This window comes from Panthera onca, chromosome C2 (assembly GCF_046562875.1).
Source record: "Panthera onca isolate mPanOnc1 chromosome C2, mPanOnc1 haplotype 2, whole genome shotgun sequence".
NCBI lineage: Eukaryota > Metazoa > Chordata > Mammalia > Carnivora > Felidae > Panthera > Panthera onca.
The window spans coordinates 48,364,387-48,382,893 of record NC_138347.1 but is presented as its reverse complement, the minus strand read 5'-3'; the positions used below and the strand labels follow the sequence as shown (position 1 = coordinate 48,382,893).

At 37.4% G+C, this 18,507-nt stretch overlaps 1 protein-coding gene across 1 annotated transcript in view; it reads right to left on the bottom strand.

The window, feature by feature from the left end:
* The window catches only part of ADGRG7 (adhesion G protein-coupled receptor G7), a 78,053-nt gene that overhangs the window by 46,101 nt on the left and 13,445 nt on the right, over window positions 1-18,507 (bottom strand). Inside the window, exons 2-6 of the mRNA XM_060640166.3 lie at window positions 12,750-12,863; window positions 11,000-11,104; window positions 8,399-8,511; window positions 5,406-5,555; window positions 4,839-4,939 (exon numbers count right to left, since the gene is read on the bottom strand). Of these exons, the coding sequence (XP_060496149.3) occupies window positions 4,839-4,939; window positions 5,406-5,555; window positions 8,399-8,511; window positions 11,000-11,104; window positions 12,750-12,863 (583 nt within the window). The remainder of the gene's footprint in view (window positions 1-4,838; window positions 4,940-5,405; window positions 5,556-8,398; window positions 8,512-10,999; window positions 11,105-12,749; window positions 12,864-18,507) is intronic.

The following is an 18,507-nucleotide window of genomic DNA, read 5'->3' as shown; positions in this document are numbered from 1 at the left end:
ATAACAACCATACTCCATGTAAAGAATAACAGTCATACTCCAGAGCTGCTTTCAACAGAAGGAATGCCTAACAAAATTCTAATCTTCTAAGAGCATATTTTATACATTTGTCAACCAAACAATATCTGTTGAGCACCTACTAAGAGGTCAGTACCCTATGAAACACTGGAGATAGCAAGAGGTGCTCCCTCAGGCATTTGAAGGCTAAAGAGAACAATGTACTAGATATATGGCAGTGACTGCAGGGTCCATAACCACTTTTCAAGGGTTGCTCTAGTCACAGCCACTTTCAAGGCTGTATTTTTCTTCCATGTGATTCTTCCCTCCTCTTGCCATCGCTGATTATATTAGAGATGCATGCTCTGCCTCAGGGTACCCAACACAGAGGCTGACCAAAACCAGTACAAATGACTAGAAGAAGCAATCAGATTCTTTCACCCAGGAATTTTCAAGTTAGTGTCATAGTCATATCAGGACAACCATGGTTTAGAGGGCACCAGAGAGGTCATTCTGTCATTGTAAAGACAAATACAAATTAAAAATAAGAGACTTAACTTTCCTGTTGAAAATAAGAGAAGAAATTTCTCTCTCTTCCTTTTCCTATGAGCATTTACTTTGTAAAGTACTTTGTAAGTACTTTCTCCTCTCTTTGAAATATAAATAAATTCTTTTGTAAGCTAGATGGCAGGGCGTCTGGGTGGCTCAGTCGGTTAAGCATCTGACTTCAGCTCAGGTCATAATCTCACAGTTTGTGGGTTCAAGCCCTGCATCTTGCTCTGTGCTGATGGTTCAGAGCCTGAAGCCTGCTTCAGATTCTGTGTCTCCCTCCCTTTCTGTCCCTCCCCTGCTCATACTCTGTCTCTCTCACTCTCTCTCTCTCAAAAATAAATAAACATTAAAAATGTAAAAAAAAAAAAAAAGAAAAAGAAAAGAAAAGAAGAAAGCTAAATGGGCATTTTGTCAATTTATGACCTAGGAATGTCTTTTGCAAGGACATGGAAGCCATCTTTTTGAAACGTAAACATCAAGGGAGTTAGCGCCCCTATTTTCCAGTTTCTGTGGAGGGTAGGAGCCTAATTTTACTGGGTGGGTACCTTTCTCCAAGTTGCAAAGCTACCTCCTGTCATAAAGATATGTGAAGTTTGTTCTTCCTCTGAATAAAGTCAGTTAGCTAATCAAATGGTCACCTCAATTACCAGGTTAACCTAGGATGAACTATGTGTGACAAATAGTGCTGTTAAGTTCTCTTAATTGAGGATTAGTTATTGATTACCTGAAAACTTGTATGTAATGGGATATATCTGGTTGGCTATATAAAGCAGTGAGACTCCTTTCCATCTGCAATCTCTTAGTGTTTGCCTATGATACACATCACATTCTGCTTTAATGCTTATGCAATAAAAAGTGTTTTCTTTCTCTACTGTCTTTGTGGAGAGCATTTCTGGGTTGGGAAAAGATTCTGTTTTAAACTATTTCCCCAATGTTATGAACAACAGGGTCAATTTATGACCAGAGCAGAAACTAGAAGTAAAAATGAAACATACATGTTTACTGAGTCATATTAATTATAAAGACAACTGCCAATGTTTTTTGTTTTTTTTTTTCAAGACTTAATGTGTGTAAGTCAGGTATCATGCTAGTTATTTACATATATTATCTCAGTTAAGCCTCACAAGAATCTTACTGAAGTGAGTCCCACAGTTACTCCCATATTATACTGAAGAATCTGAGGCTTTTCCAAAAGATATTAATTTGGCCAAAATCATGGACCTACTAAATAACAATGCTAAGATTGAACCCAGGACTATTTGACTCCAAAGTCTGTCGCCATAACCATTATATTCTCCCAGAAGGAAGGCCCACAAACTCCTTTAATGGGACCTTCAAAACTGCCTTGGATGCCCTGCCACCCCCTTACTCCAGGATCCATAAAGTCCTGCCATATTATGGTACTGTTCTTAGGTTCCCATGAGATTCCATAAGCTTCTTTACAATAAATCTCTGGTCAAAATAATCTAAGTGAGGATCTTTTAACCAAAGAAGGCTGGTTGGAACAAGATTACAAATAAAAATGTGAAATGTAAATGTACAAAGTGGTCAGTATTAGGGAAGCAGTCTTGCATTCCCAAAAATAGGTAAACAAGGACAATTATAGGCTTGAATTTGAGGGCAGAGTTCCAGGGTTATGGGTCAGTCTTTGCAGCATGTGGTCAAAATGGAAAAATGAAGTCTTAGATTCACTGATTGTAGCAGGGTGCCCTTAACAGCAGAGACTTTGTCCAGGCTCCTCCCAACTCAGACCAAGAGAATGGATGAATGGATGTTAGAGAACTTCACCAGTCTCCCCTTCTCCACTTAAGGAGTTTTAGTCTCACACTGTCCGCTTCTCTCCATAAGTTGAGAAGGGGAGTCCAGTAGCTTATGGATGCAAACCAGAAACTGTAAGTGAAAGAAGGCAGAAGTCAAAGGGAGATGAGTAACTGAAGCCTGGTGTCTGTCAGGAGACCCTGTATGTAGGCCCAGGTTGAGGGGACAGAGTTTGGAAGGAATTAGTTTCCTTCCCCAGAGAGAGTATTAGAGGTCACCTCTGTTGGCAGCTCTTGAGGAGTACTAAGTGTGGGAGGCTGGGGCCTGGAGGCTGAGGCAACAGCCTTATCTGAGTGAATAAGGACCTGAGTCCCCAAGGGCTTATATACAAGATCACATGGGAGAGGGTCAGCTTTCACAATGGGATTAGAAAAAGTAAGTAGACTAGAAATGCAGAATGGGAAGAATTACTATGAGTGTGGTTACATTTCATGTTTCAGTGTGTCCCATATTTAAAATTTTTATCCTCTAACCACCTCCTCTGAAGCCATTTGGATATTACACATAAATACACACAATTGATTCTCCATGTCTTAAGCCAGTAAAATTCATAATTACTTATTGTCAGGACAGTACTTTCATCTGTATCATGATGTATGACTTTCTCAGCCAAATCTCATAGTTGCTGTCTCCTCAACTTTCTCACCAGAAACATCCACTCTTCTCCTCTCTGCCTAGCAAGACTGCAAACACAGAGCCTCCAGTTCTGGAGGGAGCCCGCTCCAGCTCTTGGATCCATGGTCACTCAACATAGACTCTGAGTGCCATGGCCACTTTCTTCTCCAACTTCAGGAAAAATGGGAATCTCCACACTCCCAGTCGGAAGGGCCTAGACTCCTACTGAAATTTGAAGTCATAAAATACACCAGTTGAACTGCTGAAATGACAACCAGGTCTCAGAATTATAACTTGTGAATGTACTATGCATTTCATGCTTTTGTACTTTTTCTACTTTGAGGGCTCAACACTGTAAAAATTAGAAAACTGGTAAGTTCTTCCAGGACTTTCTCCTAAAAAAAATAATGGGCCTTGCAAACAGAGATTGTGTATAAGAATGTTGATTGCTCAAAGTTTTAAAAGACTTGAAGTAATCAAAATGTCCCTCAGCAGGAATTGCTTAAAGTTCACTCATATTTTGCAGTATCTAAAATTTATGATGCAGGGGCACCTGGGAGACTCAGTCAGTTGAACATCTGACTCTTGATTTTTGCTCATGTCATGATCTCATGGTTCATGAGAATGAGCAACATGGAGTCTGCTTAAGTTTCTCTCACTCTCTCTCTCTCTCTCTCTCTCAGTCTCTGTGCCCTTCTTCCCCATTTGTGCATGCTGTCTCAAAAATAAATATAATAAAATAAAAATTTATGATATAAATGTATAGATATTTATATTAAAAAGATATTCATGGAGTATTAAATGACGAAAACAGGCTATAAATCTGTAAAGTATGTAATATGATACAAACACACACACATACAGAGGAAAACATCTGGAAGAATACATACCCTCAAGTTAATAAAGGTGGGACAATTTTTAGAATTTTGCTCATCTAGGGGTGTCTGGGTGGCTCAGACCCAGTTGGTTAAGCATCCGATTTCAGCTCAGGTCATGATCTCACAGTTCATGGGTTCGAGCCCCATGTTGGGCTCTGTGCTGACAGTCAGCTTGAAGCCTGGAGCCTGCTTCAGATTCTGTGTCTCCCTCTCTCTCTGCTCCTCTCCTGCTCTCTCTCTTTCTCTCTCTCTCTCTCTCTCAAAAATAAGTGGATATTAAAAAAAATTTTAAGTAAAAATAAAATAAAATAAAATTTTGCTCATCTATATATTTTCTTATTTTTATACAATGAGCATGCATATTTACTTAAATTTTTTTAAACTCAAAAAAAACTGTGCATAAGATAAAACCATAATGAATCATAGTGAGGGAACTTTATAATAAAGTACGAGTTTTATTATAAATATACAACCAAAACTATGCCAACCCACTGGGATCAAAAATAGAGAAAGTAGGTAGAGTTGGATTCTTTTTTTTTTTCAATGTAGTCTTGGGAAAGCTTAAGAAAGCTTAACCAAAATACACCAGTATCTCAAGGATAGCTGAGTTGTGGGTAGGGAGCTTTGTCCCGCAAAGTTATGTTGTTCCTTTCAGCTCTATGCTGAGAAAAGAGTTGGAAGAGCTCCTATTGCGCATGCAGGTTGACCCTTGGCCATGCCCAGCTAAGGCCGGGAAAAGAAGTCTAATCTAAATCATCCTAGTCGCTCTCTATATCCTAGGCCAGGGACACCCCTGGAACCAAGAGTTAACATATACCACCCTGTCTAGTACATGAAGATCAGGTGGAAAGCCAAGGCTTCAGTCTTCATTCTCAAGGAATCAGCTAGTTAGTGCATCCATGAGAGAAATAAAAACACCTGTCTTAATGGTACACAGCACTTTGTAATGTTTTCTTTCCCAATTGGAATTGTGCTTACGTTGTCAAAGCGTCATCAGGAGCAGCAACCGGAACTTGTTGAAAAACATCTTCACCGACACTTAGAAGTTGACTCACTGTCGATACAGCAGTGTCTTTTGCCTGCCAGGAACAAGGGACCAAACCATCATCATAGAAGACATACATCATACATCATCATTATCATGAATTATTGCAGAATCATGTGGCACCACTGGTATGGTAATCCAGAGGCAAGTGTTTTTCAAAATTGAAGGTTTAGTTTTAGATGGCAGAGAGAATAAAGATAAAGCATGATGGAAATTTAAATTGAGTCAGTTGGGAAGCTTAGGCTTCTGAATTTCCCCTCAAAGCAAGGTCTTTCACAGAAACTCTACCCCACCCCGAGAACACAAAAGCAGATGCTTGGATCCAGAAGCAGAAACAAAATAAGAGTGCAGGGTTCTGACTATGAAAACATCACAGCCCACGATACTTAGTATAATTATACTTACTATTGAACTAAGTAAAGGGATTTCTAGTTTTGTCTGTCTTTCCATGTCTTTTTTTTTTCTTCCCCTCCCCCCTTTTAAAACCTTGTGAGTTTTACCTCAAAGGAAGCATTTCTGGATGTGTTGAAGATCTCTCCGACCACTCTAGCAGCAGAAGTGATGTTCTCAGGAGTCATTTTACTGACATTAGATGTTAAAATCTGAGTTTCACTAGAAATGTTCTCAAGCTGTGCTACCATATTGACTATCTGTTAAAAACAAAACAAAACAAAACAGCCAGATTTATACAACTATGTCCAAATACTTTGCAAGCAATTGCAGGTGAATAAACTGGAATTCAGCTGACCCTCAATCTCCTGAATATCACATCCACTTGGTTCTTCATGTTTGTTTCTCCACTTGTGAAAAGGACAAAATACACGCAGGCTGGTGGTTTTTCCAGCCTTTACTATCTGCCAGGATTAATGAACTAAGACAGGCTGCCTTAGGGAGAGCAATGCTACTCAAGGTGGGAACCATGAACCAAATGGTTCACTGTTTGTTATAGGGTCCATAGGGAAGGTAAGCACAGAAACTGAGAGTTACTGGTCAGAAACTTCTACAACAATTGCATGTTATTGAATCTAATGATTTTTTTCAATGATTTGTATTCAGATGGGAGCCACACTTGCATGAGCATAGCATAACATAGAGACTTGTTCTAATCACTATGTTGTACACCTGAAACGAATGTAACACTGTATGTCAATTACACTTCAATAAAATATAAGTAAATAATTTAAAACTCTTTTAGAAGAGAAAAAATAATCTGTATTTTACATATCTTTTTTATCCAATTTTCCTAGTAATTAATTTTTATTACATTTTACAAAATTATTGGTCAGCAAGGAGTTGGAAATTTTTAAAACTACCTTTCCAAGGGTTGCCTGGGTGGCTCAGTCAGTTGGGCATCCAACTTCGGCTCAGGTCATGATCTCACGGTTTGTGAGTTCAAGCCCTGCATCGGGCTCTGTGCTGACAGCTTGGAGCCTGGAGCCTGCTTCAGATTCTGTGTCTCCTTCTCTCTCTGCCCCTCCCAACTTGTGCTCTGTCTCTCTATGTCTCTCAAAAAATAAATAAATGTAAAAAAAAAATTTTAACTAGCTTTTCAGCAAAGACAGTTTGGGAGACACTGACCTCGACCATATCTCCAGGTACCAATCAGTCTCCTGGCTCTGGTGTTGTGAGACTATAAAACATGTTAATCCATATTGTCTTTGGTAGAGCCAGGTGTTAATGTGAGCATGTGTGTTAGTTTTCACTAGATGGCAGCATCATTTCAAAAATCAAACCAAGTTCACAGGCCATTCATACTTTGGGAACAGTTGAAAATAATATCCAATCACTAGACAAAACAAAGAAAGCTCTCATTCAATAGCTAGGTCCCTGCTCTGTGCAGGCATTTTGCTGGATGTTTTTATAGATGTTATCACATTTAATACACAAAACAACACTGTGAGTAGGGCATCCTTCTCCCTGTTTAAAAGTCTGAAGAGGGAAAGGAGTTCACCCAAAGTCCATGCAGCTTAAAATGTCAGAGCTGAGAGCCAAAAACTGGCTAGTCAAACTCTGGAACATGAAGTCTTTCCCCAGCCTATGTAGTTGACACAAACTACGTGGCTGGCAGCCATCTCCACATTCCACTTCCATCCCCATCTTTACCTTCAACCCTGCCCATCTACAGTTAGGGAGCCAGCGTGGGACAGTGTGGACTTTAAAATAAGAAGCAGCTCCATCATTTTTTGGCTGTGGTTCACTGCACCTCTCAAAGACACTGTTTCCTCATCTATAAAATAGGTACATTCATAACTATTTATATAGTTGTTATAAGAATTAAATGTGATTTAAAAACATATGTAAAATGTTAGTGCAATATTTGCTACACAGTAAGTGATCAAGAATTAGTATAATCACTATAATTATCTATGAGAATAACATCTAACTCACAGAGGTTCCATAAGGACTAAATGAGATAATGTATGTTACATGCCCTGCACTTGGACCACTTAAAGTTTCCTCCTCTCCTTTCTTGGCCGCAGGTATTAGCAATCCCATGCAATTGCATTTAGGTATATATTAGGTCAAAATAATTTAATCTTCATGAATAAAACATCTAGTCTATGTAATTCCCACTTCACCTGCTCATGGTTACAGCCCTGAGACCAGCATTAGGGTCTGGGGTTTCCTGTCTCAAAAGGTGTTGGATAATAGTTTTTTTTTCTTCTTTTTCCTCTTTATTCTAATAAAGTTGACCATCAAAATACCTTCCTTTTGGTTTCAGATACCAGTGATCTATTTTCAGTCAATACTTTACCACTGATCTAAAAAGATGAGGCCATTTAAAATATGTTACAGATTATCATTCACTAAAATTTGCTGAACCCATGTACAACTGTCCTTTTTCACAAACAGATGTCATCTTCAAAAAAAAAAAAAAGAGTGGCTTTAATTACCAGTTTTTGTTACTTCTTTTTTCTATGTTTCTTAATTTTGAGAGAGACAGAGTGCAAGCAGGAGACGGGCAGAGAGAGAGAGGGAGACACAGAATCAGAAGCAGGCTCCAGTTCTGAGTTGTCACAGTACAGAGCCCAATGCAGGGCTCTAACTCACAAGCCTTGAGATCATGACCTGAGCTGAAGTCTTAACTGACTGAGCCACCCAGGAACCCCAGTTTTTGCTTTTTCTAATTTGACAGTTTTAAAAGCATTGATTCAGGGGCTCCTGAGTGGGTCAGTTAAGTGTCCAACTTCGGCTCAGGTCATGATCTCACGGTTCATGAGTTCAAGCCCTGCATCGGGCTCTGTCCTGACAGCTCAGAGCCTGGAGCCTGCTTCAGATTCTGTGTCTCCCTTTCTCTCTCAATCTATCTCTCTGCCCCTCCCCCGCTTGCAATCTCTCTCTCAAAAGTAAAAACAAAATTAAAAAATAATAACAATAAAATTTTTAAAAATGTTTAAAAAGCATAGATCTGACCATCAGGTATCTAAAGAACAGAGAGTATACAGAATCCAAACTTTTTCCAGTTACCCAGAACATGGACCATAGGGCATACCTTGTTTTCCAGGGTTTCCAGATTTTCATCGCAATTTCCTTTTGTCACATTTTCTAATACTATTTCTCCATATATAGAAATATTGCACATCCGAGTAGCTATTGGATAGCCCACTTTAATAAAAAGAAGCAAACAAAACAAAACAAAACAAGTGTTTGCAAACATGGCCACTAGCAACAATCTGCCCCTATACACACCTCCATCTCAGTGTGATTTAGTTGCTTTTCCCGCCAAAAGGTGGAGTCTATTCCTCCTTTTCCTGAATTGAGCCTGGACTTACAACTGGCATTGACCAAGAGAATGTTCTGTGAGAGCTCCAGAACCTGGCCTCAAGAAGATGAAGTTTCAGCCTTCACCCCCTTGGAACACTGTCCTGAGACTGTTGAATAAGGAAGCAGCTCCAATCTACTAGAGAATAAGAGGCTATGTGGAAGGGAACTGAGGCCCTTCAGTCTTGCCATTTAGGACTCCAGCTGCCACAATCAACCCACAGAACTATGAAAAATCTAAATCATTAATTCTTTTAAGCCACGAAATTTGGGGTAGTTTAATATACAGGAATGGAAAAGTGAATCGGCCAGTTACTACAGGAATCTTAAAGGCAGATATCACTTGTCTTAATTTTTAAATCTGGAATTCAAAACTATTTCCTTCCTTTGAAGTCTGCAAGGAAGATTTGCCTTCCAGCAACTAGGGACATAGGGCTTTGAATTGGATGTGATGAGGGTTGAAGAGATAGGAAACAATATGAAAAATTCCTACTAGATAATGAATTACATATTGATCTTTCCTTCTTTATCCAAATCTGAGTAAACTGAAAGGCAAAGAGTTCTACTATATTGTAGCACCTATTTGATACCTGGTTGGCTTTCAATACTCATGAATCATTAGGTTTATTTCTTATAATTATCACTGAGCCTCCCTAATTCAGTGTTCTCCTGTGAACAAAGCTTAAGAAGCTGTTGACAAATAAAATCACCTCCTACAAGTATGAATCTACCTACGCAAAATCATTGAAAATATCTTGGTCATTTGTTGTATAAAAGTGAATAATTCAGAAGTAATTCTTAATATAAAACTAAACACACATTTGCCAATAGTTGGAATCTATATCTTTAAAATTATTTTATGGGCTCAATCTGAAATTTAAAGGTAAGTAAGATAAACCTTTTCACAATAGTTGCTCAGAAAATAAAAATAACCAAATAAAAGAACCAAATGAAAGATGGTGATTCCCTTGTCCCAAAAACATTTTAAAAAAATCAAACAAGAGTGATGTCCCTTGATGCATATGTTACTGACATTTTTACTGTTCCAGATTGGGTAGCACATAGGTATTTTTTGTAGTTGTATCTCTTTTACAAGTTATAATGAAATATTTAACACAAACAAAACAGATAAAAATTAAGACGGTAAGTATCCATGGACATACATTATAAAAAGTAAGTACCAATACACGAAGCCCCATGTCTTTCACCTTCTGAGCTTTTAATCAAGAGGCTCTAGCCTTATAAGGACATATGTAAAGAATAGGATCATGAAGATTTGAGTAGGCATGATATATGTGGGCAAAGGCAATTTGGACTCTGCAAATGGCATACTGGTTTACATAATCTCTTAGAATAAATAAGATAAAGAAACACAGGGGAAAGACCAGCACCTATAAGTACTGTAGCATTTCAAAGAGCATGACATAAACAAAAATAAATATCTATATAAAATGCGAAATTCTCCCCAGGGTTATTACTGACTGAAGTTCTCTCAAACATTTTCATAAATGATCTAGAATTGGCTGTTATTCAGATGTCCAGTGCTGCAGGAAATGATGATATCCTGCAGGAAGATGTGAGAGATAGGAGGAGTGGTCAAAGGAAAATCAATGCAAACAAAGTTCAGGTAAAACACTGAGAGAAAATTATACAGCATAATGGGTTCTAAGCTGTTAGGAAAGGAACCTATGAATTTTTAAGGGCTACTCTCAGAAGATATTACCCAATGCAGCATTGAAGTAAGTCATCAAAATCCTGGATATCGTCAGGGAGCATAGACATTTAAAAAATGTTATTTGTGCCTTTATTCTTGGAATGTCTCTATGCACACAAGGTTGTCATGCTCCAAGAAAGGTATGATGAATCTAGAGAATGTTCCAAGATGGCTAACTAAAATTACCAAGGAGATGAAGTACTACCAACTGTGGACAAACTTAACAGCATCTCTACCTAGAAAGAGGAAGTCTGAAAGTAGATATGGTACAAATCTATAGCTAATGTTTAATATTCAGACAAGTTATAAAACTCCATAAGCAGATATTAACATGATTAAATTCAAGGACATAGAGTAAGCTGGGGAAATAAACCAATGGGAGAAGGAGTTAAAGGAATTTTTAACTGATCCATATTATAGTTTTTAGGAGAATTAGAATTATGTGAAATTGCATCCTGAACTTGGAACACTGGTATCATGAAAGGGAGGCAAACTGTTCCACAAAGCCGTCTTTGATGCATCTTCCAGGAACTTAATACTGGTTGGAGGAATGATAGGTATGATCCAGCATAGCGATTAATATGCTTACACAGAGGAGACGTTTGGAAAAACACATACCATTTAAAGTGTTCTCACCACATGTTTGCTGGGAAGATCCATATTGTCCCACCGGAATTCTGGCAAAAGTTAAATCACCAGCGGTACTGCTTTCACAGAAATAAGCTATGATGAAAAGAAAATATATTTTTTCATCATAAATTATAATTTTCTTTTTAAAATTTCAAACAAGATAAAAGTCAAAGTTCAAAACCTATTCAGTATAATTTGAAGGATGATAGAAAACTTTAGGACTCACTGGCCCGCCAGGAATTTCATACTTTTTTATCTGGTTGAGTTAATATTAATACCATTAGAAAAATTAGTATGTTAGATAATGTCTTCTAGTTAAAATGTACACAATATATAACCTGGTAGAGGTAGGCTGTAATCACTAACACATCAAAAAGGATAGTATAATCAAATTAGTGGCAATCTTGAAAATTAAAGATATAGAGCTTATATCTTTATTGTCTTTACTACCAAAGGGCATCATGAGGATGTGGGTCAAAGCAAAAAGACCAAAGTCATGGAGCATGTGAGATATACTGCCTTGTAGGAGTGCAGGAAATGGTAGGAATGCATTTCTAGGACTCTGGATCCTAAGCAGGGAGCACAAAGTGTACAGAGTATTGGAAAGCACACTGTAGATGAAGATGTAGCTTTGAAACACTATGTACAATATCCAAGACAAGAAAGCAACGTTAACTATCTGTCAGTAGATGAGTGGATAAAGAAATATATATACATATATATATATATATATATATATATTTGCTGGGAATATTCATATATATATATATATGAATCTTAATCATAAAAAAGAATGAGACCTTGCCATTTGCAATAACATGGATGGACCTAGAGGGTAAGTAAAATAAGTAAGACAGAAAAGGAAAAATATCATATTACTTCACTTATATGTAGAATCTAATAAACGAAATGAATAAACAAATAAAAAACAGAAACAGATGCATAAATACAGAGTGGTTGCCAGAGGGGTTGCCAGGGGGAATTGGCGAAATGAATGAAGGAAAGTGGGAGATACAGGTTTCTAGTTATGGAGTAAATAAGTCACTGGGATGAAAGGTACAGCACAGGGAATAAAGTCAATGGTACTGAACCATCATTGTTTGGTGACAGATGGTAGCTACCCTTGTGGTGAACATAGCATAATGGGTAGAGTTGTTGAATCACTATGTTGTACATATGAAACTAATGTAACGTTGTGTGTCAACTATACTTCAATTAAAAAAAGAAGTAGCTTTGAACTTTGATTCTGAGAGAGCACTGTCTGAAGTAAAACCACTAATTTTACAACATCTCATCAAGAGAAAGGATGAAAAGACAAAAACTTCATCTACATATATAGTTAGATAGGAAGATGTACCTTGGTTTCAGAAAAGTTAAATATATTAGAATTGTGATCTTTGAAATGGGGTAATATAGCATATCACCAACCAGAAGGACCTGAGAAAACCATATCACCCATTGCCCTGAAGTAGACAGTGCAACCAGAAGGAAAAGCATCTGTCAGTTTAGAGAGAAACTTGATAGTTGGGAAACATACTAGGTATATTGAACATACAAGTAAATAGCCCAAAAAGAATACTCAGCTTTTACTATTAAGCTACAAACACATGTTAAAGCCATCATTATTAAACCCATTGTTACTAAATCATTAACAGAAGCATTTGAAAAACTTTGCTGTTGTCCTTATTAACACAAGCCACCTAAATCTCATACCCTAGTGCCATCCCAAGTAACTTACGGATTGTACATCTCCATCCTCTCCACTCTTCTGGACAAACACATCTGCCATTTTCCCAGGTTCCACCATTCCTGCAGAACTTTATTGTGGTGTTTGCTGTGGGGGTTAATGTTCCTAAAAAAACAATAAATAATAGAATACTTCACAAACTGGCTAATCAGTTTCTCCTTTTGGATGTGTAGCCTTTAATTTCTACATGTAAAACAATCACCTTGAGTAGCACTGGAGAAGTATTTTTTGTAACATCATCATCAACAAAAATATATATTGAGAATTTACACAGGATATACAATACTTATGACAGGTTATGAATACCAAAAAGCTACATTTAAAAGACATAATACTTTGAACAAGGACATTAGAATCTACGGAGGGAAACAGGCGATTATATAGATTAGATAGATGATAGATAGATAGTCGATAGATAGATAGGCAGGCATATAAGGCACCTAAGTCAACATGCAGATTTTTACATGCTTTAAGAACACAGAAGAGAGATGTTGAGGACAGAGACAATTTATCCAGCGATGACTTTCCAGAAGAGGTGGTATTTGAGTCAGATTTTAAGACTAAAACTAGAAAAGCCAGATAAAAAAGGATGGCCCCAAATAGGCGGGATACAGAGTGCAAAATCACAAAATGGAAAGTTCTGATGTGTCCAAGGAACATAGCAAAGTTTAACAAATAAGGAATATTAGTCCTATGTGAAGTAATAGCAGGACATCGACTGGATTATGAGTGGGTTTATAGACAAGCCAAGGAGATTTATCCTGCAAGAGTCTAGAGAGATCTTTTAAAAAAAAAAAATTTAATGTTTATTTTTGAGAGAGAGAGACAGAGTACAAGTGGGGGAGGGGCAGAGAGAGAGAGGGAGACACATAATCTGAAGCAGGCTCCAGGCTCTGTGCTGTCAGCACAGAGCCCGAGGTGAGGCTTGAACTCACAAACCATGAAATCATGACCTAAGTCAAAGTCAGACACTTAACCGACTGAGCCACCCAGGCGCCCCTAGTTTTTTTATTCTTAATTGATCTAACAGATAAGTTTATTCAAAATAATAATAGCAATGACATATGAGTTGATTATAGCTTATGGAAAAACGAAATAAAGGACAGAAAAAAATGTAAGGGAAGAGAAGGAGGAATTGGGAATACTGTATTATGAGGTCCTGGCACTACTTATGAGACCACAGAGATATTAGAAAGTGGACTTAGATTAGGGACACCTGGGTGGCTCAGTCAGTTGAGTGTCCAACCCTAGATTTGGGCACAAGTCATGATCTCATGGTTTGTGAGACTGAGCACCTTGTCAGGCTCCCAAGGAGCCTGCTTGGGATTCTCTGTCTCTCTCTGCCCCTCCCCCATTCACTCTCTCTTTCTCTCTCTCTCAAAATAGATAAACTTAAAAGATACATTTTGGGGGGCTCCTGGGTGGCTCAGTCAGTTGAGTGTCTGACCAGATTTTGGCTTAGGTCATGATCCCAGGGTCACAGGATTGAGCCCTGTGTCTGGCTCTGCACTGAGCATGGAACCTGCTTGGGATTCTTTCTCTCTCTTCCTCTGCCCCTGCCCCTCTCCCCTACTTGTTCTCTCAAAATAAATAAATAAATAAATTGGTGGTTACTGTAGAGGTTGCAGTATACATTTACAACTAATCTAAGTCCACTTTCTTTTTAAAGAAATAATTAAAAATCAGAGCAAAAATCAATGAAGTTGAAAACGGGAAATTAATAGACAAAATCAATGAAACCAAAAGCTCATTATTTGTAAAGATCATTCAAATTGATAAACCTGTAGACAGTCTAACCATAAAAAAAAGAGAAGGCACAAATAACAGACATGAAAAAGAGTCATCAGTACTGATCCCATGAACATTAAAAGAACAATAAAGAAATATTATGAATAGCCTATGCCCACAAATTTGACAAGCTAGATGAAATGGACCAAGTCCTTGAAGGACACAATCTACTGAACTCACACAAGGAGAAATAGATCATCTAAATAGGCCTATATTGATAAAGAAACTGAATCAATAATCAATAACCTTCCAGAACAATAGGCATCAGGCCCCAGATGGATTTACTGCTGAATCCTACCAAACACTTGAGGAAAAACTGATATCAATGTTTTACACTCTCTTCTAGAAAACAGAAGCAAAAGGAACACTTCCTAACTCATTCTATGAGGCCAACATTATTCTAATACCAAAATTAGATAAAGACATTACAAAAAAGGAAAATTACATATCAATATCTCTCATGAATGTAAAGTCAAAACTCCTCAACAAATTATTAGCAAATCAAACCCAACAATGTATAGAAAAATTTATAACATAATACAGTATTCTCAATCCTCCTTCTCTTCCTTTATAACATGTTCTCATCTTAGGGGAAAGCATCTCATTTCTTACCATTGAGTATGAGATTGAGTTTATGATTTTTGTAGATGTTCTGTATCAAGTTGATGCAGTTCCCCTATATTTTCACTTTGCTAAGAGTTTTTAACATGAATGGTAGTTGGGTTTTGTTGAATGCTTTTTCTGTATTTATTGATATGATCGTGTGATTTTTCTTTTTTACCCTGTTGATATGAATTACATTAATTGATTTTCAAATGTTGAGCTAGCCTTGCATATCTGGAACAAATCCCAATTTGTTACGATGTATGATTTGTATTTTCCTGATGATGAATGATGCAGAAGAATGAGCCTGGACTACTTTCTTACACCATACACAAAAATAAACTCAAAATGGATGAAAGACCTAAATATAAGACAGGATGCCATCAAAATCCTAGAGGAGAATACAGGCAACAATCTCTTTGACCTCAGCTACAACAACTGCTTACTTGACATGTTTCCAGAGGCAAGGGAAAGTAAAGCAAAAATGAACTATTGGGACCTTATCAAGATAAAAAGCTTCTGCACAGCAAAGGAAACAATCAGCAAAACTAAAAGGCAACTGACAGAATGGGAGATGATATTTGCAAATGACATATTCGATAAAGGATTAGTATCCAAAATCTATCAAGAAATTACCAAACTCAACACCCCAAAAAACACAAATAATCCAGTGAAGAAATGGGCAAAAGACATGAACAGACATTTTTCCAAAGAATACATCTAGATGGTTAACAGACACATGAAAAAATTCTCATCACTCATCACCAAGTAAATGGATTTTTTAAAAAGCTGTGGTATATCCATACAATGGAATATTATTCAGCCATAAAGAGAAATGAGCTATGAAGCCCCCAAAAGATATGGAGGAATCTTAAATACTTTTAGCTAAGTTAAAGAAGCCAGGCTGAAAGGGCTACACACTATATGATTCTAAGTATGATATTCTGGAGGGGCTCCTGGGTGGCTCAGTCTGTTAAGCATCTAACTTCAACTCATGTCATGATCTCACAGTTCATGAGTTCAAGTCCCTCATTGGACTCTGTGCTGACAGCTCAGAGCCTGGAGCCAGCTTCGGATTCTGTGTCTCCCTCTCTCTCTGCCCCTCCCCCACTCATTCTCTCTGTCTCTCTCACTCTCAAAAATAAATAAACATTAAAAAAATTTAAATATGACATTCTAAAAAGGCAAAACTATAGAAACAGTAAAATGACTGGCGGGTTGGGAGAGGGAGAGAAGGATGAATAGGTGAAGCAAAGGGCAATTTTAGGCAAGTGAACTATTCTGTATGATACTGTAACAGTGGATACATGTCATTATATTTGTCAAAATCCACCAAATTTGTATACGCAAAGAATGAACCCTAATGTAAGATGCATTTTAATTAATAATGTATCAATATTGGCTCATTCATTATATAACAAAAGCAACCCACTAGGGTAAGATATTAATAATAAAGGAAGATATGGAGGGGAAGCAGTGATGCGAGAGGGAATAAATAGGAACTCTATATTTTCCGCTTAATTTTACTGTAGCCTGAAACTTCTCTAAAAATCAAGTCATTGGTATAAAAATATAAGATATGGATCCAGATCTCAAAGAGCTTAAGATCTACCAAGAGAGATTTAACTGTAATTGTTATATGACAAACTTCTGCGTGTAACCAAGGAAATATGTGAATATTTATTTATTGTTTATTTATTTTGAGAGAGGGTGAATGCGTGAGGGTGGGGGAGGAGCAGAGAGAGAGGGAGAGAGAGATTCCCAAGCAGGCTCCAGCCATCAGCTCAGAACCCAGTGCAGGGCTTGAACCCATGAACCGTGATATAACGACCTGAACTAATATCAAGAGCCCAATGCTTAACTGACTGAGCCACCCAGGTGCCCTTATGTGAATCTTTTTAAATTGTAGAATATTTCAAGTACACAAAGTACAGAGTATAAAACATCCCCCACTATCCCAAAGCCAGTTTTAAAAGCTAGGAACTTTCTCTCAGATTTGCTTCAGACTTTTTAAAAAATATGTAATAAAACTTTACAGGAAGAGTTGAAACCCCTTCTACTCCTTTCTATCAACATTCCTTTCTCTCCATACCCAGAGGTTAACACTATATTGAAATTGTCGTTTATCTTTTACATCATATTTTATACTATTATTATATCTAAGATAATCAATACATAGCATTTGCTGCAGTTTTTGTTTTGTTTTGGTTTTTACTATTGATTCAACTACTTTCTTTAAGTTTATTTCTTTTATTTGGGGGAGGAGGGACAAAGAGAGAAGGAAAGAGAAAATCCCAAGCAGGCTCTGCACTGTCAGCTCAGAGCCTGACACAGGGCTCAAACTCATGAACCATGAAATCATGACCTGAGCCAAAATCAAGATGCCTGAACCACCCAGGCTCCCTGATTCGACTATTTTAATGGTTACAGTTCGATTTAGGTTTTTTTCCCTTCCTTTGGGGGTAAATTTGGTCATTTATATTTTTTTAGAAAATTGCTACTTGGGCAAAGTTTTTATATTAGCTAGGATAATATTTGCATGGTATTTGCTTATGACTTTATTGATTTTTTAATCACTTCTTTAGTATATATTTTAATAGGTAATACATTCACAGAGTTTGAAAATAAAAATCACATACAAAGTACATAACCTTTCTCCCATCCATAAATATACACAAGTAATAATTTCTATTCATTTTTTCCAATCTTTCTTTTTTCAGTACAAGCAAATATGAATCTATACTTATTTTCATCCTCTTTTCTGTAGCTTGCTCTTGCACCTTACGATGAATGTCCAAAATCTTTCCACAGCAGTTCATAGAAAACTTCCACCTCTTCTTTTACAGCTGCATTATAGTCCATCATAATAAACCCTGATTTAGCTAACTGACCCCTTATTGATGGACACATGTTGTTTTCAATTGTCTCAAAATTGCACTGTACATTGCACAAATTCATATGGAGAATGAATTCCCAGAAGTACAATTCTGAGCCAAAGAGTGCACCTTTGTCATTTTGACATTTATTTCCAGCTTGCCCTTAATCGGGGTTGTATTGACTTGTATTTTCACCAGCAATGCAACTCTATGCAGGGCCTGGAACAAAGTACAATGAAGACCCATATACCATTTATATAAAAGTAGATGTAAAACTTGGAAATTAAGCTCACAAACTGCTAAATAAAGTCTACCTGCTTGATTCTAATGCCAGGATAATCATACCTTCCTAAGGACCTGGAAGTCCAGGTCTGAATTTAGGAACTGTGCATTCCTCGGAGTTCTACTTCAGACTGTGACATGCACCCGCCCCACTCTGTCCTCATGCCTGGTAGGGTTCCAGGCCCAAGGAGGCCTTGTGC